At 43.5% G+C, this 24419-nt stretch overlaps 1 protein-coding gene across 1 annotated transcript in view; it reads left to right on the top strand.

Moving 5' to 3' along the window:
* Positions 1-24419, top strand: part of LOC122787923 (dynein beta chain, flagellar outer arm-like) — a 5188001-nt gene that overhangs the window by 4038450 nt on the left and 1125132 nt on the right. The window contains exon 80 of the mRNA XM_044054850.1: positions 10847-11045. Coding sequence (XP_043910785.1) covers positions 10847-11045 — 199 coding nt within the window. The remainder of the gene's footprint in view (positions 1-10846; positions 11046-24419) is intronic.

The following is a 24419-nucleotide window of genomic DNA, read 5'->3' as shown; positions in this document are numbered from 1 at the left end:
GCGTTATGTAAATATATGGAGTGGGAGTGTATGTTTCATTTTAATATATATAGCTCTATATATATATATATATATATATATATATATATATATATATATATATATATATATATATGTATATATCTATTTGACAATACATAGCAACAGATATACTGCGCATGTGAAAGAGAGATAGTGACAGATGGATATGTATATGTATATGTCTGTATGTATAGACATTTATACATAGGTCATTTTGATGAATGGGCAGTAGAATTGCGCTCATTTTGATGAAGGGGCAACAGAACTATGCTCATTTTAACCAAGTGTCTGGGCATGCCCAGTGGGACTGTCAGTGACTCCAGGCCAAACATACTGTACTCCAGTCCAGGATTTTGTATGTTACAGATATTAACATCTGCCCCTGTTTCTGCAGTACTGAACTTCACTCAAAATGTCCACAGCATTCCTTAGCTGTGCTGTACTTAATCTGTGACTGCGGTTAGTAATGTTACACCACCAACAGACTGACAGCCTGCATACCTCTCAAGCGTGTTGATGTTCACAGAATGTCCTGAGGTTTGCCTCATATGTTTGGTCCATCTTTCATACATTTGTGGTTTTTTGGTGAATTACTGAATATTGACATCACTACATTATACGAAATACAGACAAACATTTGTGTTTCAGACTGTATATCCTTCATAAAGTATGCAATCATGCAACACCTTTAATTCTAGTAACTTTCCAATATTATGAGAACAATATTTAAAATTTGCCCCTATGTTAGGGTCTTTGCCCCCCCCCCCCCCAATCTTTCTGACTTTGTCCAGATTTCTTGCACTAGGAGGTTGAGAGGTATGGCATTCTATGAATACACCAACATAGTACTACCTCACATGCAAAAGATGTAAGTAATTCCAGATTCGAAACATCAACACCATCACCAATGCCAGCTTCCCTAGTCCACTGAGCCACACAGGTTGCAAGTCAGAGAGGAGTCAGTCATCACACAATCAGCAGCATAAATATGTACATTGTTATTCTGCATGACGAGAGACTTACAATGTCTGAATGATATCTATGTTACAACCCTGCAATTCCCCGGTCTACTGATATACCATAGCTGATTTTCTGTTAAAGCAGTTATATGGGTACACTGCTGTACTGGGGGTGGGGGAACAACTGCTCATAATCAGCTTGGGTAGACAGTTGTCCACATATCATGCATGACCACTGTTTAACATCTCCCTTACCTGATGTCATGAATATTCCAACCATGAGGCCTAGTGAATATTAAGGAACACATACTATTTGACTGGGTATCTTTAGTCCCATGTGGATGTTACATCTGTCCAAATAGCCCACTATATTTCCTTGCATAACAGCAGTATAGCCATACATACAATACCATATTATAGTAATTGTTACAGTTAGTGTGTGGGTTAGAGATTTACCTTGCAAATGCAGCAGGTGACAGACCTGTATTTCAGACCTGACTCTGTGTGATGCAAGCAGTGCACAGCCAATACATGGATAGGTACAGGTTGTGTGGGTTGCCTGACATCAGCTATTTTAATATATGTATGTGGGTAGGATTAAGGTGTCAGTCCCTAGGACCCTAGGTTGTCAGGGAATGTGATATGCATTGTCTCTTAGCCAATGCCAGGGCATACTGGGCATGCTTACATCTGCTGAAAGGGACATCATTAAGGGGCTCCTCCTCCAGGTCCTCCTGTAAGTGTGGCTGTGGTGACCAAGGCACTGGTGGTGGGCTGTGTATCCCTTCACTTTGCTGATCCAGCTGCAGCTGTTTCAACAGGATCATATTGTGTAGTATGGCACATACTGTGAACATATGTGCACATGTGGTTAGAGAGTACTGCAGGGCTACACCAGATATATCGAGGCATCAGAAGTGTGACTTCAGCAGCCCAAACACATGATATATGATGTTCCTAGTTTGTGTGTGCCTCATTATGGTGTTCTTCGGTGGGTGTATGTGCATTTCTGATGGGAGTCATCATCGGGTTCCAGTGCATAGCCAGCATCCCCCAGTAAATGGCCATGTGGGATGTGCCCCCTAGCAAACATCTGGTGCAGCGGTGATGCATGCCAGATATGGGAGTCATGACAACTGACAGGGCTGCCAGCACACACACTCATGATAACGCTTTGGGCATTGCACAAAACCTGACAGTTGATGGAGTGGTATCCCTTATGGTTGATGCAGATTCTACCCTCCTCACTAGGTGTTGACTTGATGTGTACATGAGTGCAATCTATGGCACACAGTACCTCAGGGTAGTGTGCTACATGGTAGAAGTGTTGCATATTGCTGGCCCTCACCTCAGGATGAGGAGAAAATAAATGTGCTCACTGGCATGTGGTAGCATGGCATTCAGGAACAGAGTACCCTGGATGCTGATGCCTATGAGACCCCCATCATGTCCCCAGTTGGTCTTTGGAAGGTACCTGTGGCTATTACCCTAAGGGTTACACATACCTTTGTTTCCACTGGGATGGATTCCCTCTGTTGGTTCTGGGTCTGAGTTGAGGGTGGCAGAACTCAGTGAGTTCTTGTAGTAAGTCCCTGTCCACCCTGTAGCATTCTACAATCTCCAGCTCATGTAGCTCCTGGAAGGTTACCCTGGGCCTGAACACGCTTCTCCTTCTCTGCCTAGGCCTATTGTCAGCAGCAGCACTGACTTCAGCATCTAGCACATACAGATGTAGCAGACCTGCAGCAGCCCCTAGCATTCTTTCAGTTAAAATTCCCAAGTCTGTACTCCAATGGTGCACAATATGGGAAAAGAATCAGATTGTAGGGTATATGTATACTTTACAGTGCTCTACTGTAAGTGCTGCCCATGTGATTGGCTACCTATGATGCATTGCACCTGCCTAGTATATCATTAAAATCATTTAATGGCCCCAGTTTAAGTTAAACAATGGTCAAAACTAATTAATACATCATTACCATTTAGATACTCTCAGCAATGCAGCACGCTATGCAAACGTGTGCCCCATAGGTGAACAAAGTTTAGCAGTTAGTAGACACACTCCCCAGACGTCCATGCACTCAGCACAGTGGCACAGTGTGCAAACACACACCCCACAGGTAAACAAAGGTTAGAAGTCAGTACACACACCCCCTGACTTCCTCTCTCAGCATGGCAGCACGCCGTGCAAACAGGTGTAGCTAAGCTCCGACCAGCTTAGTAGTTATTGGACACATGCTGTCCTGATGTCAGCTACTTCCTGTATGGACACCAGCACAGTTCTCTGCTTACATGTAAGGATATGCAGACACGATTACCCCATTATGCTATTCAGTAAATCCACCTCATTTACATAAGGATCTGTGCTTACAACCTGGAAACTGCACTCCTCCAAGCCCTACCACATTAGCAATAGCACCGATGTACCATTGTAGATACTCCACACAGCGTCCTGTAATACATTTCTGTCTCATAATATTAATTTTGTTATTTCCATGTTTTTTATTTTTTTTATTTTAAGGCATGTTTATGCACTGCAGCGTGCTGCACAAACATGCCCAGATTATTAAAAAAATATATTTTAACATATTTTCTGTAACTTTTGAGTTACACAGAGTATATTTTCACTCCTATTTGTGTGTGGCATGCTATTTCGGTCCATCTACCTACATTATTACAGCCCCTTTTGTCTGTCTGCATTCCTGTACACAGAATTTTTCCATGTACACTACGAACACTGACACCGGGTGGTCTGCAGGGCTATCTGCTTGCTGGATCACTCTACCTGCTTCATTTGCATGAGATTCACCTGCTTATGAGGTGATTTGCATGCCACAGAACTTCCCATGCTGGCGCGTGCCTACATGCCATCCAGCAGTGCTTACTCGAGTACAAACCTGCTTACTTTCATGTAAGCAGCATGGCATGATGCCTACACGGTTAAAAGGACCATGTAGGCTTTATTAAATTCCACCCCCTTGGTGTAAAAAAAATTCTTAGATTAGAGTTTCATATACTTTATTTTGCATTTGCAGTTTTTAGCTGCCAAACTTGTTCTATTAACATTTTAAGTGAATTATAGTAATATTTAAAAAGTGTCCCTGGTGTATAGTATCTCCCCATATTACATTTGCTACTCTTTAGTTTAGGGGAAGCTGAGAGATGTGGAATCCCGCCATGACACACACACACACACACACACACACACACACACAAATCAACACACACGCACACACACCCACACACACACACACACACACACACACACACACACACACACACACACACACTCACATGCATGCACACAGACATTCACAGGAATATCAGGCACACACATCCACCTGATCAGATTCACACACACATTCAAACATTCACTCATACACACAAACACACATATGCCTACCCTAGCTCCTCTAATTAACCCCCCTACTGTGATCACCCATGCCGACAGACAGACACGCAGACAGACAGACAGACACACACACACACACACACACACACACACACACACACACACACACACACACACACACACACACACACTCACTCTTGCAGCCATAGCCAGAGGCACATATACCAATACTGTCTATCTGCTAAACTCCCCTAATGTATATCACCCTTTAAAAGTAATGACTTGTTCATGCTAATTAAGGTTTCTTTGCCCACCTTAGTAATACCAACCTTACCCCTAGCCCAAATGTGCAGTGTGTTTCAAAAGCCCTTTCCATAGCACTATCAATATTCTAACAAATTTGAGCTGAATGTGTGATAGGGTTAAGGGTAGTGAAGTGAGAAAGGAAACAATTCTTTTTTCAATGTACTGTGTGCTGCTGTGTATTGCTGTCAATAGTATCAATAGGTACTATGTTTTTGTCTGCGTTTTTGAACTGATCATCTAGCATTCTGACTAGTCACAATATAATTTTATATATATATATATATATATATATATATATATATATATATATAAATGCCTAATAAGTGGGAACATGGGATTACATAAACACCTCTATCTCATTACTGAAATGTCAAATGATTTTAGTCCTGAGATGGCTTTGTGTTGATTTTCTAAATTTTATTTAGTTTTTTAAAATTTGTTAAATGTAGTAGGACAGTAATCTGCAACAAAAAGTTTCAGGCCAGCCCAGTGGTTGCAAAAGCAGGTGTAAAGCTGAAAACACTATGTAGCTGCAATAGGTGGTCACAGCTGTTTGGCCATTTATTTATATGAATATTCTTGTGCAACTTACTTCGGTTATTGTATTGTAAACAAAATATATAGTGGCATTGACCGTGCCTCCAGGTGCAAATTATTCTTGTTGTCATTACTACGTATTTTCTTTTGTGCACGTTTGCTTTGGCTGTGTACAAACTGAAGGGGGCAGAATGTCTCTAAGGCCATTTCACTCCACAGTGAAGATGCTGGAAGCAGGACATGTAAAAACACAGGCTAATTCAGTAATCAGTAAAGCAAGATATTAGCCCACTTGACTTTGCAGTTTCAAAAGAAAACATAGCACCTTAACAAATTTCAGCAAACAGTATCTTAGTAAATTGCATGAGACCTTGTTTAGCCATACACCTCCTCCGGGATAAAGGCTATGAAGTAATATGATGAAAGTCTAAGGTTGCAGGCCTCTCCAAAAACCCAGTTTTCATATGTAAAAAGAAAAGCACTTCAACAAGGTATATGCCAGCAATTGCACTCCATAGGTTATCTCTTCTGTTTCCCACTTTGTGCTTCCAGGTCTTCCTTTAGATGATCTATGTGCACAACTAACTTCCTGAATTTGTCCTTGGGGCTTCCCCAGTTAATACCATCATCGTCACCAGCAGTTAAGACCTTATGATTTAATAAATTGAGAACATTTCTGGTAAGTCATTTTCATAATTAGGCAATTATTAAACTCAGCAATTATAGGTAGATTGTTGCCTGAGTATGCCTTAGATATCTGATCGTAATAAAGTGATAGTAATATCTCATCCCACTAATTTATTTATTTATTTGACATTTGTTGACCGGGTTACTCCGACTGGGCAGTAGCTTTTTTTAGTGGAGGCCTGAGGAGAAAAGCTCCAAAAAAATACAAGTGACAAAAGTAATCACATGACAGAATTAAAACTAAAATCACAATGATTACAATATGTGTGAGATGTATGTTGAAACAACATGACAGAAAATGGTCATTAAATTAAAAACATAGTATAGTATGATGTTTCATACAGTAGTAAGTAGAATGGAGAAAATATAGGTAAGTTTGTAAAACAGAAAGTAACAAATATATACACAGATGATAAGCCCAGGGCAAGAGCCAGTTTACAAGACTACAGCTGTGGAAGTTGTAGGAACTACTGTTAGTAGACTTTATTAGAGGCAGAGAGAGAGGTGGAAGAAACGGTTACTGCAATAGTATTATAGGAGAGGAGTTGGATTAAGTTTGGTCATAGCGTGGCATAACATGTTTTATTTCAGTCCAGCAATTACGGTCATATTATTGACTCTGCACACTTAAGATGTTAAATTTTGATCAAATTAATGAACAAATAAATAATAGTTAAGGTAATGTATACTAGCTTAGAGCTGACACAAATTGTAACCCCCCCCCACACACACAGACAAGCTGTCCTGGTGGCTGTTTGGCAATAGCACTTTGATAATATTAAAAACAATCATATCTCCCCCACATACAATCCTGCCCATAAGTTACTCTTCCTTCTTTCACTTTTGTCTCTGTCTATTTCAGAAACCTTGAGGCGTTCCGAAAGGCTACTCACTGCTTCATCTAGCAGCCCCCACAAATAGTACAAACCTAAATAGCAGAATAATTTCTTTGGCAAGCAAACACAACAGACCAAGACAAGACTTACCTTTTTCCCCTTACCTTCTGTTTCAAAGTAGAAAAATATGCAGCTCAAATTATCACTGGCAAGGTGATATGCCAACCTGAATTTATGAAATAACTGATGTTTTCAAATTTATCATGTTTTAATGACTTGAGTAATACAAAAAGTTGAGGAGGATGTAATGTGCTCGAGACTGATTTGTGTAATTTTTAATTAAGGGCTGTGTTTAAAGATATAATTCTGTAAAATGCAACAAAAGCCGTACAAGCATATTAGAGAGAAATGCACATACCAGTGCTTCAGAAGCAATATTACTGTGCAATAAGATGGCAGGTAGTATGCATTCTATTTGCAAAAGAGCTGAACAGCACGAATAAAAGTGCCATTCTGATTTAGAGACATTTGTACATGTGACCAAAGCTGTCTACTAAGACTTTACAAGTTAGAGAGGCATAATTAAAGGGAGAGCTCCTGCAAATACAAACAGAATTTGTATCAGTGTGTGAACATTATATCTATATTTTATCTAACTATCTATCTATGTATATGTTTGTATGTATCTGTGTGTGTGTTGGTGTGTAGGTATGATTGTGTGTGTGTGTGTGTGTGTGTGTATATATATATATATATATATATATTAGATATACATATATAGGTATATTTACAGAGATAGATATACATATAGATAGATGCATACACACACATATATGTGTCTGTGTAAATTGATCTAAAATGTTTGGTCAAAAAGCAGTTTTGTGGACAGCACATCCGTTTGAAAATATTTAGTTTAAACACATTTAATTGACACATAAGATCTACTGACAGATGCCATCAGGAAATATACAGTATGGAACATAAAATTCTCAAAAGAATGCTCTAAACTGTATAACATAAAGACAACCATGCCCAGCACATAACGCTGATTGCTGTATTCCCCTGGAAATATTGCTGATGTATTTGATAAACGACAGAAACAGTGCTAATATTACAGTTCAGCTAGATAGAATTCTGTACACAAAACAGTACAGATAAAAGTCTACTGAAAGGATAAGGGCACATTCTGACAGATGGAATTCTGCAAAGAGAACTGTAAAACAATATTGTACACAGGGAATTCAGCAGCTCACCCTGTCCAGGATTATGTTATTGCTATTCTTTCTTTTTTTTGGTTAAACAACTATTGAATCATCACTTGTGACATAGGCAAATTTACATTTAAACAAGAGCAATCAAATTGTATTAAATTAACATTAACAAACATTATACTTTACATATATTGCTATATATCATGTAACTTAAGCAGCATTACATAAATTATTCAATTCTTGCTTTTTTTTAAACAAGAAACATCTTTATTAAACCATCACTTACAACATAAGCAATTTTACGTTTATATAAATGAAAATGAACCTCACCCACACAATCCTAGTTGCAAGCATTTTACATCACAAACCATACTGACACACTCCCAGTTGCAAACATTATACATCACTTATATAATTCCACCCAGTTATTTTCAAACATTACATAGCTCATTTAAGTGCTGCCTTCTTTTAACCCCCTATCATCCCCTGAATGTATTGTTCCCACAGCTCCCAATATTTCCTGTGTAGTTTGTTCCTACCCTTTTCTAAAGATCAAAGTTCCAGTTGTTTTATCTCTTTTACTATATTCACTACTTCTAATATGGTTGGTTTAGATTTTGATTTCCATTTTCTAGAAATTTCTTTTTGGCAGCCACCATAAGTTGACAGAGCAAGGCCTTACAATATCTAGGCAATTTTGATTCTGTAATATAGCCTAGAAGAATCATCTCCCTCATTACATGAATTCTTTTTTCATACAAATAAAGACCAAATAATTTCACCAATTGTGCTGTTGTTAATTGTTTTTTGACCAAAGATTTTAGATCAATTGTGTACCAACCATATGTGACATATACCCTCTCTCTCGCTACATGTGCATATATGTATATATATATATATATATATATATATATATATATATATATATATATATATATATATATATATATATATATATATATATGGGTCTACTTTGTTTCATTGAAAGCTCATTTCACTGAATTTGAATACACCCTGACCAAATCGCTGAAAGCTCAAATTACTGAAAACTCATTTCACCGAATCTCATTTCACTGAAGTGAAGTACTGGCACTGTTTATAGTATTGTAAGGCAAGTAAAAGGTATTTGCCCTTTCTCCACTATAGTGTGACCCTGGAGTTAGTATATATAGTTAGGGAGGGTGGGGGGCACAACCCTCCACACTGGGTGGTGTGGTGGGCGTAGCCCCCCACCTAGTTTTGTTTTATTTTATATTTCACCAAAAGCTTCAAAACAATACATTTTAAACCACAGATGTGCATGCTTACAACACCAGTCCTAACTCTTTGCAGAGGACACTATACACCCAGACTAAGGAGGGGCTATGCCCCCCACAACCTCCAATGTGGGGGACAGTGCCACCCACACTCCCCAACTACATATACTAACGCCAGGATCGCACTAAAGTAGGGAAAAGGGCGTATACATTTTACTTACCTTACAGTACTCTACACAGTGCCAGTACTTCAATTCAGTGAAATTTGATTTGGTGAAATGAGTTATCAGTAATTTGAGCTTTCAGCGATTTGGTCAGGGTGAATTGAAATTCAGTGAAATGAGCTTTCAGTGAAACAAAGTAGAGCCATATATATATATATATATATATATATATATATATATATATATATATATACATTCTGATGCTTTTGTCAAATGGTGCTTTGATCAGTATCTCTTTAATGAACAAAGTGTGGTCGACAAACAGGTGCTTGACACCTGTCAACAAAAGTGGCAAATCAGATGATTTTTGGGGTTGGGACATTTGCCCTTTCCCCGAGAATTGTGCAATCCTGGAATTAGAATATCATTAGCAAGGGCTGGTGGGTTGCAGGGGGCTTGCTTCTTACAAAAATGAGCTTTCTTTTGTTTTTTTTTGTCTAAAATGTTTTCTGCACATGCATAGTAGTGTTTCTGTATGCATAATGTCAGTTGTCATTAGTGCCGCTCAACAAAGGTAAATAAATATATATTTATATATATATATATATATGTGTGTATGTGTGTGTCTATGTATATAATTTTATATACAGAATTGGAATAAACCATGCTGAATGTGCTTTTGATTTGGAGTTTACTGATGTTTGTTTCTTTTGAAAGTAGTCATTGTTGAGTGCAGCAGATTCATGAAAGTAGGAAAATTGACCATCTGTTTTCCTTTTGCAATGTGTTTATGCTCGCAATAAATGGATTTTCTTCTAAAACTGATACATTTGCATATACCAACATTTTTCAGCATTAGGGGTGAGAGTATATGTATGGATGTTTTCAGGTTAGGGTTAGACTAGGGGCTAAGGCAGAGGGTAGATTTATTGTGTGCGTGTGTGTGTGTGTGTGTGTGTGTGTGTGTGTGTGTGTGTGTGTGTGTGTGTGTGTGTGTGTGTGTATGTGCGTATCTGTGAGTGAGTGTATGCCTTCTAGTACATTATTTAACTTAGCAGGTCTTGGGTTTTCCCTCAGAAAAGTTTATTAGTTTATTTAGTCACATGCTGGACACTGTACTGGTGTGCTCTTACCGTCTCATCGTATGCTCCGAATATTGTTATCTTCTAGTTGTTTACTAGCTGTTCCAGAGTCTAATATTTGCTTTAATCATTCCTACTTTATTCTTTCTAAGTTGGCTGGAGTTGCTTCGCATACTGGATGACACCAGGAAAACAGTCTTATCATGGTGCAAGCTATCTACTGAGTCAAAATATGAAAACCAAATAAATAAATAAAACATTTATGTTAGATGTTATAAATCAATTTCCCTTTGGAGCCAGTCCTGCAGCTTTAATATTTGTTGGTTTCTGCATATCATAGTCTTTTAGTCATTTGCAATTTCCACATGGATATGCTGAAAAATGAAATTAGATGCTCATAGTTATTCTTATTGATATAATACTGTTTTATGGCAGATACATCAAATGCTGCAGAGGTACCCTCATCTGAGGATCCTGAACATCAAGAAACATCATCTCACCAAATGGAAACAGTTCTTGTTCCACCAGGCCCTGAGCTTCCAACTCAAGGAGTGGAATATCTCAGCCTCTTAGCTAACCAGATCAGAAAGCTGGTGGATCATTTGACTCAGAGTATTTACCACGTAGTCATACAGTAAGTATATATTTATATTTAATATAATATGATGTCACCTTTTGTAATTTATACAAATTCTTGGCTTCTTGAATTGTTCCTTGTTATTTATCAGGGTAATACAATACTCGCTCACTCAACATTTAGCTCCTCTTAGAATCGAATACTGTCTGGCAAACATCAATCTGAAACGATTTATTTTATTTTCAGAAAACAGTTAAAGGCTCACCCGACAAAAACACATAAATATAACTGTCTTTAAGACCTTGGGTAATGCTAATTATCCTACATCCCGAAGTTAAGGCATCTCCTTATTTCCATATTTGTCAAGCCTTTTTGACCCTCTTCCCTCTTGCACCTCATAACTCTCATTCTGTTCTTCCACCCTTTTGTAAAAAATAAACCTTATCCTACATATTCACATACACAGCTTTCTTTCCTTCTATACTGCAATTATTTGTATATATAACTGCTACACAACTTTTGTACAGTTATATATAAAAAAAGTATATACGGTGCGATGCTGTGGGCAACACTCAAAAATTGAATTACATTTTGTGTTTTTTTTCCAGTGTGTTTGTATATTATGCTATCTGTTATGTCATTTCAGCAATACATTTTTTGTAACTGGAGCACTTCATCTACCCAGTTAAAATGTTAAATAAATACATGCATCTCTATCTATATAGATACATATGTATATAAATATATATAAATGGATCCCTATCAAATGATAGAAAGCTCATTTGATAGAAACTCATTTCACTGACACCATAAGATAGAAAGTTCAAAACACTGAAAACTCATTTGACTGAAACTCAAAACACTGAAAATGCTATATGCCCTTTTCCCCATGGTAGTGCGATCCTGGAGTTAGCATATATAGTTTATGTAAATATTGATGTTATGTAATCCTATCTCGCCTACATTCTGACTGATGGGCTCGGAGCCGATCCCTCGGCTCTGACTCGGCACGCTTATGCTATAGAGCGAGGCCTCTAATTGGCTGAGCTATCTTTATCCCAGGATGCACCACCACTAATCCCCCAGATCTCGTTTGCCACTTACAGAGCTTGGACGTGGTCTCAACATTGGCTGGGCTAAGTACTATTTATTAGGCTTTTTCCTGTCAGTATTTTGCTTCTTTTAAACCCAAAAGCTGTTTTAACGACTATTCTTTGTATACGAGTGTTTTTGTGAATTTTAGTTGAGGTTTTCGTGTTATTTCCTGTCAGAGAAGGTTCCCGTTTAAGTTAGAGGGGCCTTCCCCTGTGGTTTCTACTACCTTAGTGGTTGTGTGTGGGTCAAGTACCCGTTTAAGTTAGAGGGTCTTGACCCTCTTTTTCTCTTTTTCTCCTTATATCTCTTTGGACAGTTTGTCTTGTTTCAAAAAAAAAGAAAAAAGGTCTTTGGTTTAAAATTTAACACTAATCTAGTGATATATTGTTTTCTTGTGTGTCAAACCTTTTGTTTTTCTAGTTGTGGTTAACTGTATTTTAGCCTGATTATGTCTAAAGAACACAAACCCTCCGGGTTTAAGAAATGCACGAGGTGTGGCTTTAAAATGTCCATAACGGACGACCACTCCTCGTGTGTCTATTGCCTAGGTGCTAAACATCTGCAAGAGTCGTCCAGTGTATGCCATGTGTTCTCTTCTAGAGTCCTCCAGGAGAGGAAAAACAAATTAATCCTCAAAGGATTAATCAAGCCTTCCTTCGAGGAGGCTTTATCTTCCTCTCCGTCTCCTTCAAAAAAGAGGAAAGCGTTGGCTCAGACCAGTCAGTCGGAACCGACCGCTAAAAAAAACTAAGCAGACTTCTCCATCGGCTCCACGGACTTCGGAGCCGAGGTCGGAACGGTCTGCCTCGATGCCTCCAGCCTCGACCCCTCTGGTTTCGGAGCCGAGGTCTGGGGCATCGAGAGGCGGGTCACCCTCATCGGCTCCACTGATATTGGAGCCGATAAGGGTTATCGGCTCAGACTCTTCCCCCCTCGGAGCCGAAGTCCTTCTCGACACCAAGGGAAATTTCCTTGAAACCTTCCTCGGAGCCGATAATTGTTGAGTCGTTTCGGAGCCGGTCCCCGAGCCCTTCGGAGCCGATGGAGAAATCGGTTCGGGCCCGATCGGTATCCTCGAGATCATCCAAGATGTCTGATTCGGACATCGACAGGGTGCTCCTTCGACTCTTCCAGTCTCCGGTGTTCCAAAAGATGGTTTCGGCTCCAGCCCATTTGGCTTCGGAGCCAATGATACACTCCCCTGCTGTGTTTCCTCCTCCAACAGCTTCGGCACCGTTGGAGCCAGTGCTGGTGGAACCAGTGGAGGTGTTAGGGTCGGGCCCGACCCTTGCTCCAACTCCGGCTCTTGGGTCGGAGTTCAGTGCACGGACTTCTTCCTTCGGCCCTGGGGGGAGGCTTCGGGATTGATGCTTTCGGTCCCAAGTTTCCCTCTTGGTGCGTCGGCGGTGGGAGTACCGTCCACTGTCGTGGCCACGGAGGGGGGACCCTCCCAGGATTCTGGTGGTCCCGCCTTCAGGGCTATGAGGAGTGCTTTAGCCAAATCTTCCTTGGCTACCTCCACAGTTTCCCCAGCTCCTTCCCTACATTTGGAGACTGGGTCGTTGGCAGTCCCCTGTCCGTGAACAGCGGAGCCCCTGGGCCTCAGGTTACCCCTGCTGGGGTTTCTCCCCCTCCTGGAGGTCCTTCTGAAGCCTCTTCGGAAGAACCTCCCAGGAAGAGAACGTGCAAGAGGAAGCACGTTGACTCCCCTGATGAGTCTCTGACATCTGACACTGATCTCGATGATGCAGAGGGGTCCCCCAAGTCATCCTCAGATGATGTCTCCTTTGCAGACATCCTGGAAGCCCTGAAACAACGAGGCGGCTGGCAGTCCAAACCTCCCTCTGCTGATGAGTCGGTGTTCCTGAAGGCCTTCGGGGCTCAGCCCTCTGCCTCCTGGGTGTCTCCGCCCTTCGACGAGCTCTTGGATTTGATCTGTCGAAGGGCGTGGGAACACCCAGACTCTGTGGAACCAGTGCCCGCTCGTCCGAACAAATTTCTCTCGGCGCCCCCAGATAGAGAGTTCCTTACTAAAGGTGTGGCTGTAGATGCTATGGCGGTGGCATCTGCTACCCAGCAAGATGTAGCAGAGGCTTCTACATCCGTCCATCCTCCTAATAAGGAGTCTAGGAGCATGGATCGGTACGGAAAGCGCATCCTTAGTTCAGCAGCCTTTACACTGAGGTCCTTGAACTACCTGATGCACTTTACAAGATTTCAGAGGGATCTGATTAAGGAGCTATCCGATACCCTCTTGGGTAACCTGCCTGAGGAGCTGGCCCAGATGGTTGGCTCTCAGTTGGCTACAATGTCGTCCATTTCGAACTCGTCCATGAGGCTCATTTCGTATGCGGCCGAAGGGGCGAGTAGAGCGACGGGTACAGGTGTTGCTCTACGGAGACAAGCCTGGCTCTGCCTGTGTCATTTCGCAGAGGCCTTTAAGTCTTCATTTGCCGATGCCCCCTTTGATGGGTCCTCCCTGTTTGGACCCAAGGTAAAAGACACACTTACCCGCTGTGAACAGGAAGGTAAGACTCTGACTGCCGTAGGGGCACGATTTTCCACTCCCTTTCGGCCTTATCCCAAGGCTAAAAGAGGAGGGAAAATGTGGTTCCGTAGATCTCAGAAGCCTTACCCCTCTCAGCAGGAAGGTTCCCCCTCCAGAGGCAGAGGAGGGGGAAATTCATCTGGAAGACGCCGTCCCAGAGGCGGCAGAGGCCCTCGCAACACTGGAGACCGCGAGTCCTTTCGTGGCTCTTCAGCCTTTCATAGTCCCTGAGGGATTGCCCGGCTGTGCTGCTCCGGAGCCAGTCGGGGGTCATTTCTCGAAGCACCTGAAGGCCTGGGAAGGGATCACTCAGGACCAATGGGTGCTTCGGATTATAGCCGGAGGTTACTCCATCCCATTCTCTCACCCCCCCAGTCCAAAAAAATCCCAGACCCGCCACCCAGTCAACGGGATACCGCAGCCTCAGAAGTTTCAAAGCTGCTGCAAAAAGGAGTCATCCAACCGGTCCCCGCAGACCAGATCAGATTAGGGACTTACTCAAGATTCTTTTTGGTGCCAAAAAAGACCGGGGACTTGAGGCCCATTTTGGACCTAAGCATCCTAAACCATTCAGTCAGAAAGTCCAAGTTCCGAATGGTCACTCTGCAAACCATTCTCCCATTGTTGGAGAAGGGTGTTTGGATGTGCTCCATAGATCTCAAGGACGCCTATTATCATATCAGGATACATCAAACGTCCAGGAGACATCTGCGCTTCAGCCTAGGAGGCAGTCATTTTCAGTTCCGTGCACTGCCCTTTGGTCTCACCACAGCCCCCAGGGTGTTCACCAAGTGCTTGGCAGTAGTGACTGCTCACCTGAGAAGTCTAGGATTCCAGGTGTTTCCGTACCTAGACGTCTGGCTCCTAACTGCCACCTCCAAGCATCTACTTCTGCGGAGCCTACAAGCCACTATATCACTGGGCAATTCCCTTGGAATCACCTTCAATTGGCCAAAGTCTGTGTTGCGGCCATCTCAAAGAATAAGATTCATAGGGGTAGAGATAGACTCAAACCAAATGCGGGTCTATGTACCTACAGACAGAATTCAAACCATACAAAATCAAGTTCGAACCTTACTCCCCAGGTCCAAAGCCCCAGCCAGAATGGTCCTGCAGCTATTGGGATCCATGTCTGCCACGGTTCTTCTAGTCCCCTTGGCAAGGTTGCACATGAGAATCCTCCAGTGGCTTCTTTCAACTCAGTGGTCCTTTCAGGAACTCACTCTCAATCACCTCATATGGATCACGGAATCTTGCAAACGGGACCTTCACTGGTGGCTAGTGCCCTCCAATTTGGATCAGGGACGACCCTTTGTTCTTCCTCCTCTGGCAGCCACTTTGACCACGGACGCCTCCCAGATGGGGTGGGGGGGGGCATTCCCTGGGCAGGTCAGTCCAAGGCAAATGGCACCCAGAAGAGACTCCTCTTCATATCAACATCCTAGAAATGAGGGCAGTACTCCTGTCCCTTCAAGCCCTTCATGATTATCTCCCTCAGGGCGTAATTGCTGTTCACTCAGACAACATGTCAGTTGTCTGGTACCTGAACAAACAAGGAGGGACCAGATCCTATCCTCTTTGCAGAGAAGCCATGAGAGTTTGGGAATGGGCAGTCTTGACCAAACGCTTCCTAGTGGCTACTCACATACCGGGCAAGTCCAATGTCATAGCCGACAGATTGAGCAGAACCATCCTCTCTCCTCACGAATGGTCGCTGAATATGACGGTTGCAAGTCAGATTTTCAGCGAATGGGGAGTTCCGTGTTGTGACCTCTTCGCGACTCCTCTGAATGCGAAGTGCAAAGAATTTTTCTCCCTAACCCCGGCTCCGGGGAAGAGCCCCATGGACGCATTAGTCCATCCTTGGCCCACCGGCTTGCTTTATGCCTTCCCTCCAGTTCCTCTCCTCCCCAGGGTGATTCAAAAGGCATCTCTCTTAGGGAGCAAAATGATCTTAATTGCTCCTTACTGGCCTCGTCAAGTGTGGTTCCCCTATCTTCAGAAACATGCTCTGGAAGGTCCATGGTTCCTGGACCAGGTCCCAGACCTACTGATTCATCAGTCGGGACTATTCCACCAGTCCCTACACACCTTTAAATTGACGGCCTGGCTCCTCCTCTTCCGATGATAGTCAGGAGTCATACACTGGATCCAGATGTTGTGCACATCTTATCTTCAGCCCATAAGTCTGCTACAAAGAAACTGTATTCTAGCAAATGGAAAAGGTTTGCTATTTGGGCTCAACTCCGGAGCCTGGACCCCATTTCTATTTCCGTGGCAGAAGTACTAAAATTTCTGACCTCTCATTTCAATCAAGGCTCTTCAGTTTCTACCATCAAAGTACAATTGGCAGCAATTTCTAATTTTCATGAATCCATAGACCCACCTTTAATGAGCAACAGATTGTGTAAGACCTTCTTGAAAGGGGCTGCTCTATTAAGACCTCCGATTTCTCATCCTGCACCTCCATGGGATCTCGATATAGTGTTGCGTGCCTTGACTTCTTTCCCCTTTGAACCGGCAGCTACCTGTGATCTAAAGTTTCTATCATGGAAGACAGCCTTTCTAGTGGCGATTACTTCAGCCAGAAGGGTTTCAGAGCTTCAAGCTTTGTCAGTGAAACCCCCGTACTTGGTTTTCATACAGACAGAGTATCCCTCAGACCAAATCCTTCTTTTGTTCCTAAAGTTTGTTCTACTTTATGCTTACAACAATCGTTAGAGCTTCCAGTTTTTTTCCCAAAATACTCTAACAAAGCGGAGTTTATATTCCACACACTAGATGTCCACAGACAGTTATGTTTTTATTTAGATAGGACCAAACAAACAAGGAAAACAGATCAGTTGTTTGTATCCTTTGCAGAAAACAAATTGGGCAACGCTGTCACAAAGGTCACTATTGCCAAATGGATCAGGGACTGTATTACTCAAGCTTATATTTATTCTAACAAAGAGCTTACCACCTCTGTCAAGGCTCATTCTACAAGGGCTATGGCTACTTCGGTAGCATTTCATTCTAAGCTTGCCATTGGTGACATTTGTGCTGCTACATGGTCTTCCCGCACACCTTCATTTCCCACTACAAATTAGATGTGGCATCTAGAGGACGAGCTTCATTTGGTTCCACAGTGCTCAGGAGTGTTTTCCAATGAGCCACCCGAGATTTAGGTGCTAGGGACGCTGTCCCATCAGTCAGAATGTAGGCGAGATAGGATCACATAACATCTTTTAGTTATGTACTCACCATAACTTCAGATGTTTGGGATCCATTTCGCCTACATTCCTAATAACCCACCCTCCTTCCCCCTTCCTTGGAGATCAGAGGATATCAGAAGGTCCGAATCTTGTTGTTTCATCTTGAAACATCTAACAATGTTATATAAACAAGTTGTGCATGTGTGCATGAATGCGGACAAACAAGATCTGGGGGATTAGTGGTGGTGCATCCTGGGATAAAGATAGCTCAGCCAATTAGAGGCCTCGCTCTATAGCATAAGCGTGCCGAGTCGGAGCCGAGGGATCGGCTCCGAGCCCATCAGTCAGAATGTAGGCGAGATGGATCCCAAACATCTGAAGTTATGGTGAGTACATAACTAAAAGTTTTCTCCAAACAGTTATTCATTGTAGTTATAAGTATCCATGTGTAGGGTTTAAAATGTATGAAATATGTGGGGGGCTGTGCCCCCCACACCCCCCTAACTATATATAGTTGGAGACTTCCATCCCAGCAGTTACGGTACCGACTGAGTTGGTTCCAATAGCTTTTCTCTCTCTTTGGTTCTGACTACTGTCTTGAGTGGCTCCGAGCCTTCAGCACCAGAGACCTCCCAGGGTCATGACTCTTTGGTTGTCTCCGAGATGCATGGTACCTTTTCGGTTCCATCTGAGCCATCAATCCTCTTGGTGCCTTGGCCCTTGTAGTACTGACCCAAGCTCCTGGTCTGGGGGTGGTCTCTTCAGTGTGGGGTGTGACCCTGGTTCCAAAGCAGTCTATTTCGGTTATGGGCTTCCACCCCTCAATGGGGGACCTGTCTTCTGGATCATGGAGAAGGCCTTATCCATTGGGGATTATCAGTCCTTACCATCCCTGTTGGGGCACATATCTTCCTCCTCTCAACCATAGCTACCATTGACCTCATCCCCCAGAGAGAGGGCTCAAAAGTCACAGGTGACTCCCACTTTTGTGTTCTCCTGTTCGGAAACTTCCCTGGAACATTTCCCCGTGGAAGTGCCTGCGAAGAGGAAGTGCAATAAGAAGCACCTAGACTCCCCAGAAGAGCCTTATACCAAAGATACTGACTTCAGTGAAGGGGAAGACTCCCCCAGGTCACCCCTTGATGTTGTTTCCTTCAGGAACATCCTTGAAATCCTGAAACAGAGGGCTGGCTGGTTGTCCACTCAGCCTTCCTTGGAGGAATCAGTATACCTGGAGGCTTTTGGTGCCTAGCCCTCCACTTCTTGGATCTCTTCACTCGCTGACTGTCTCATTAAATTGATTGCCTGACTCTATAGAGCCAATTCCAAGGAGACCTGACTGTGCCCTATCAGCACCAAAAAAGAGCCACATTGGTCTAAGGGAATTCCTGTTGACGCCATGGTGGTAGCAGCTGCCACCAAGAGGGAACTCGCAGAAGAGAGTCAAATTATTCATCCTCCTAACAAGGAGTCCAGGATGTGGGATAGATTTGGGAAGCATGTTTATGCTTCATTGACCTTTGCTCTGAGTTCCTTAAACTATATGGCACATTTTAGTAGATTACAGAGAGATTTGATTAAAGAACTTTCAATTACTCTCTCAGGAGCAGTAGCTGAAGAGGTCCATGGTAAAGTTTCCTCTCAGCTTGCAGCCCTAGAATCTATTTCCAACTCGTCCATGAGGCTCATAGCACATACAGCTGAAGAGACGACCAGAGCAGCGGGTTCAGGTATAGCCATCAGAAGGCACTCTTGGATGCGCTTATATGACTTTGCGGAGTCATTCTAAGCTCCTTTTGATGGATCTACCCTTTTCGGCCCAAAGGTTAAAGATACACTAGCCAGAAGTGAACAGCATGGTAAGACCCTCTCTGCCATAGGCATACGTTTCTTCATTCCTCAGAGACCTTACTCAAGGAACCAAAGGAGTGGGAGACTGGTTTAGAAAATCCAAAGGGCCTTTCAATGACTCACGAGGCAAAGACTTCCCCTGAGGCAGAGGGGGAAGCAATGGAAGATGCCAACCTAGGGGCAGGAATGGACCGCAGAATCAGGGGTCCAGAGAGTCCTTCTCTGGCTCTTCCGATCAGCATCCCTGAATGGATACCTGATTGTCTTCTGCTGGAGGCAGTTGAGGGGATGATTATCCCTACACCTACCAGCCTGGCAATCAATAACCGCAGACAAATGGGTGCAGGGAATAATATCCAGAGGTTACAGCAGTTGTAGAAATTCAAAAACTGCTCGAAAAAATAGTCATCCAAAAAGCTTCCCAGATCAAATAGGATCCGGAGTTTACTCAAGATTCTTTTTAGTGCCCAAAAAAAACAGGGTTGTGGAGACCCATTTTGGATCTCAGCTGATTCAACAAGTTGATTCATCACACCAAATTCCAGATGGTCTCAGTACAAGCCATATTTCCTTTCTTGGGAAAAGGTGACTGGACGTGCTCTAGACCACAAAGATGCTTATTATCACATAAAAATGGGAGAAGCTCCAGGAGGTTTCTACGCTTTTGGCTAGGAGCTAGTCATTTATATTTCAGAGCATTGCCCTTTGGAATCACCACAGCCCCCAGGATGTTTACCACATGCATGGCAGTGGTTGCAGCTCACCTCAGACTGCAAGGGTTTTGAGTCTTTCCATACCTCGATGACTGGCTCCTCGCTGCTACCACCAGACATCACTTACAACAGGCAAGAGGTTATACCTTCAGTATTTGCACATCTCTAGGCATTTCAATAAATCTTGAAAAATCCAGTCTGCAACCTACCCAACAACTAGATTTTATAGATGCCCATCTAAACACTGCCACAGGAATAGCATCCCTTCCTCTAGAGAGACTAGTAAGTATCAGGGCTCAAATCAGACAAATTCTCTAAAGCAAGAGTCCCAGTGAGACTTATCTTTCAAACCTTAGGTTCAATGGGTGCTTCACTAACTCTGGTTCCTTTAGCTATGTTTCATATGTGAATACTACAGTGGCTACTAGCAGCCCAATGGTCTCTGATTTGCCAACCAATGTCTTACCTAGTCCTGATCACCAACCATTGTGAACAAGACCTAAACGGTGGCTTCACTCCAGTCAAATCCTCTTGGGCTGAACATTCATCCTCCCCTAGCCCCAAGCCATAGTGACCGATACTTCCCAGATAGGGTGGGGGGGCATTATCTGTGGAAGACATCTCAAGGCACATGTTCCCATTTGGAGGTCAACTTGCACATCGATGTTCTAGAGATGAGGACAGTGCTATTAGCATTGCAAGCATTCCAGGATACCCTTCCTTTAGGGACAGTTGCAATTCAGACAGACAACATGTCAGTAGTCTGGTACATCAATAAACAAGGGGTAACCAAGTCTTACCCACTATGTCGAGAAGCACTCAGAGTTTGGCAATGGGTGATTTCTTCCAACTGCTTTCTGATAGCAATGCACATTCCAGGAATTTCCAATTTGATAGCAGACAAAATAGGCAGGACAATTCTTATGCCTCACAAGGGGTCCCTGAATCCTGTAGTAGCAGACAGGATTTTCCACCAGTTGGGCCAACCTTGCTGCGACCTATTTGCTTCTCCCCTCAACAACAAATGCAGAAGTTACTTTGCCCTAATCCCCTATCCGGGGGAGTTGCCCAGGGACACCCTTCTCCACAATTGGCATTCCGTTCTAATGTAAGAGTGTTCAATCTCGCCATTTGTTCTTACACATGGGTTCGGAGCCGATCCTCGGCACCGAGTCAGCCGAATTGCAAAGCTCTGAATCTGAGAGAAGCTCGAGACCAGCCCATATCCCACAATCCTCCCTGTCATTACTCAGATCTAGTTTGCCGCTGCAACAGATTAGATCGAGGAGAGCTCGGACCAGATAGAAACTTGAGTTGTTGTTGATTTCTTCAGATAAGAATTCTAAATTTTTTCTTGCTGATACTTCCTTATAGTTAGTAGTTATTGTAGTAGTGCTGTGTGTGTGTGATATATATATATATGTATATATATATATATATATATATATATATATATATATGTATATATATATATATATATATATATATATATATATATATATATATATATATACCCATTTTTCTTCTTCAGGCACCCTTGTGGCCTAACCCTTTTTCTTGGGTGTGTTTTTTTTTGTGAGAGTTTTTCTGTATATAACCTGTTTTATATATATATATATATTGCTATAGGATTAGTAATTTTTTTTTCTATTATAGTTATTGTCATTATTACTGTACTATGTCAGAAAAAGCCAAATCTGGTTTTAAAAGATGTCAGTGTGGGCAGAAAATGTCCATTACTGACAATCATGCTTCCTGTGTCTACTGTCTTGGCCCTCTCCATCTCCAAGGGGATTGCTCTATTTGCCATTCCTTTAGCGGGAGGGTCATGACAGATAGACGCAGGAAGCTTATTGACAGAGGATTGTTGAAGCCAGCCTTTCAAGAGGCTTTGGACAAGTCGGATCAGGCTTCTAAATCCTCGAAGGGGTCGAAGATGTCGGAGCCCATGTCATCGGCTCTGAGTTCATCTTCTCGGGTTCGTTCGCTGGTTCCACAGATCTCGGGGCCGAGCGTCGAACATTTATCTTTTTCTGAGCCCCAGATCTTGGAACCGGTGTCAGAACTGCCACCACCGTCCATTCTTCGGTCGGTGCCATCTTCGGCTCCTTCGACCCGTTCTTCCAGACCCTTGTCTGACACAGATGTGGATCGTGTCATGCAGAAACTCATGGAGAACATGGCCCTTTCCAAGTTAATTGCAGTTTCCTCCCAGTTGGTGTCAAAACTAGAAGGCCTCCCCATATCTCCAACGGGTCCTCCTTCGAGACCCATCCAGATCTCGGAGCCGGGAGAAGATGACCTGATGACAGTGGAGCCCTCGGTGCTGAAACCGTCCATTGCACGATCGACACCTTTGACTTCAACTCCTTCAGAACCGTTAGGGGAGTCGCGGAGCCGACAGTCTTTGCTCGGTTCCAGGACCGAGAGTCGTACTGACCTGTCGGTGCCGACTCTCCCTCTCGGGGCCTCGGCACAGACTGGTTCAGCTCCGTTCACGGGGTCGAAGCCCACGGCACCTGGTTCTGGGATGCTTCCGTGTTCTTCAGAACCGGGGGAGCTCGCGGCCAGGGGTTCGGGGGCCTTTGACCTTATGAGGAAGGTATTGTCTGCACAGACAACCACATCATTAGGGGAATCTTCTCCTTCCCCAAAAGGGCCACTTTCTATTTCTGCTCCCAAGACCCATCCCAAGCGTTGAGCCCAATTGCCTCAGCCACCCACAGAGGGTTCCCCATGTTCCTTGGAGGCCTCACCAGAAGCCCCCTCTGATGAGGTCCCAAGGAAACGGTTGTGCAAGAGGAGGCACATAGATTCCCCACAGGAATCTCTAACATCTGACACTGACTTGGATGAGGCAGAGGGGTCCCCCAAATCACCCTCGGAGGATGTGTCATTTGCAGACATCCTGGAGATCTTGAAACAGAGGGGAGATTGGCAGTCCCTAGCCCCCTCTGAGGATGAGTCGGTGCTGCTGAAGGCTTTTGGGGCTCAACCTTCTACCTCCTGGGTGACCCCGCCCTTCGATGAATTAATGGATTTGATTGCTCGAAGGGCATGGGAGACACCTGACACAGTGGAACCAGTAAATAGGAAACCAAAGAAGTTCATCACTGCCCCCCAAGATAAATCTTATCTCACCAAGGGAGTCCCTGTCGACGCTATGGTGGTGGCGGCAGCCACGAAAAAGGAGATGTCTGAGTCTTCCTCATCTGTTCATACTCCTAATAAGGATTCTAGGACTATGGACAGATATGGGAAGCGCATTTTTAGTTCAGCGACTTTTTCCATGCGTTCGCTAAACTACCTGACCCATTTCCCACATTTGCAGAGGGATCTCATCAAGAAGCTGACAGATACCCTCCATGGTAACACAGATGCTGCTGTTTCAGACAAGGTAACAGCACAACTTAACACCCTTACCTCCATAGTAAACTCATCCATGAGGCTCATCTCGTATGCAGCCGAGGGATCGAGTAGAGCTGCAGCTTCAGCGATTGCTCTTCGAAGACAATCATGGATGCGGCTGTGCTCCTTTTCGGAAGCCTTCAAGTCTTGTTTTGCCAATGCCCCTTTTGATGGTGCCACACTTTTCGGGCCCAAGGTTAAGGAGACTCTCACTCGGTGCGAGCAAGAGGGAAAGACCCTGTCTGCTGTCAGGGTCCATTTTTCCGCTCCTACTAGACCGTACCCCAAAGGGCAATGAGGCGGAAAAATGTGGTTCCGTAAGAATCAGGGATCTTTCCAGACCACACAGAGTGATACCCCCTCCAGAGGCAAAGGAGGGGGTAGAAATGGAAGACGCCGCCCCGGCGGCAGAGGGGGTCCACATAACCAAGGCGACAGGTATTCCGTCCCTGGGAAGCCTTTCCAGCACTCCTGAATGGAGGCCCGACTGTCCTGCTCTGGAGGCAGTCGGGGGTCACTTAGCTTTATACCCACTGGCCTGGCTAAACATTACTTCAGATTCTTGGGTAAAAATCATTATAACCAGAAGATACAAAATCCCCTTCATTTCAACACCACCTCT

This window comes from Protopterus annectens, chromosome 13.part0, assembly GCF_019279795.1.
Source record: "Protopterus annectens isolate FY-2018-M chromosome 13.part0, PAN1.0, whole genome shotgun sequence".
NCBI lineage: Eukaryota > Metazoa > Chordata > Ceratodontiformes > Protopteridae > Protopterus > Protopterus annectens.
The sequence above is the reverse complement of the archived record's forward strand: the minus strand, read 5'-3'. Positions and strand labels throughout refer to the sequence as shown.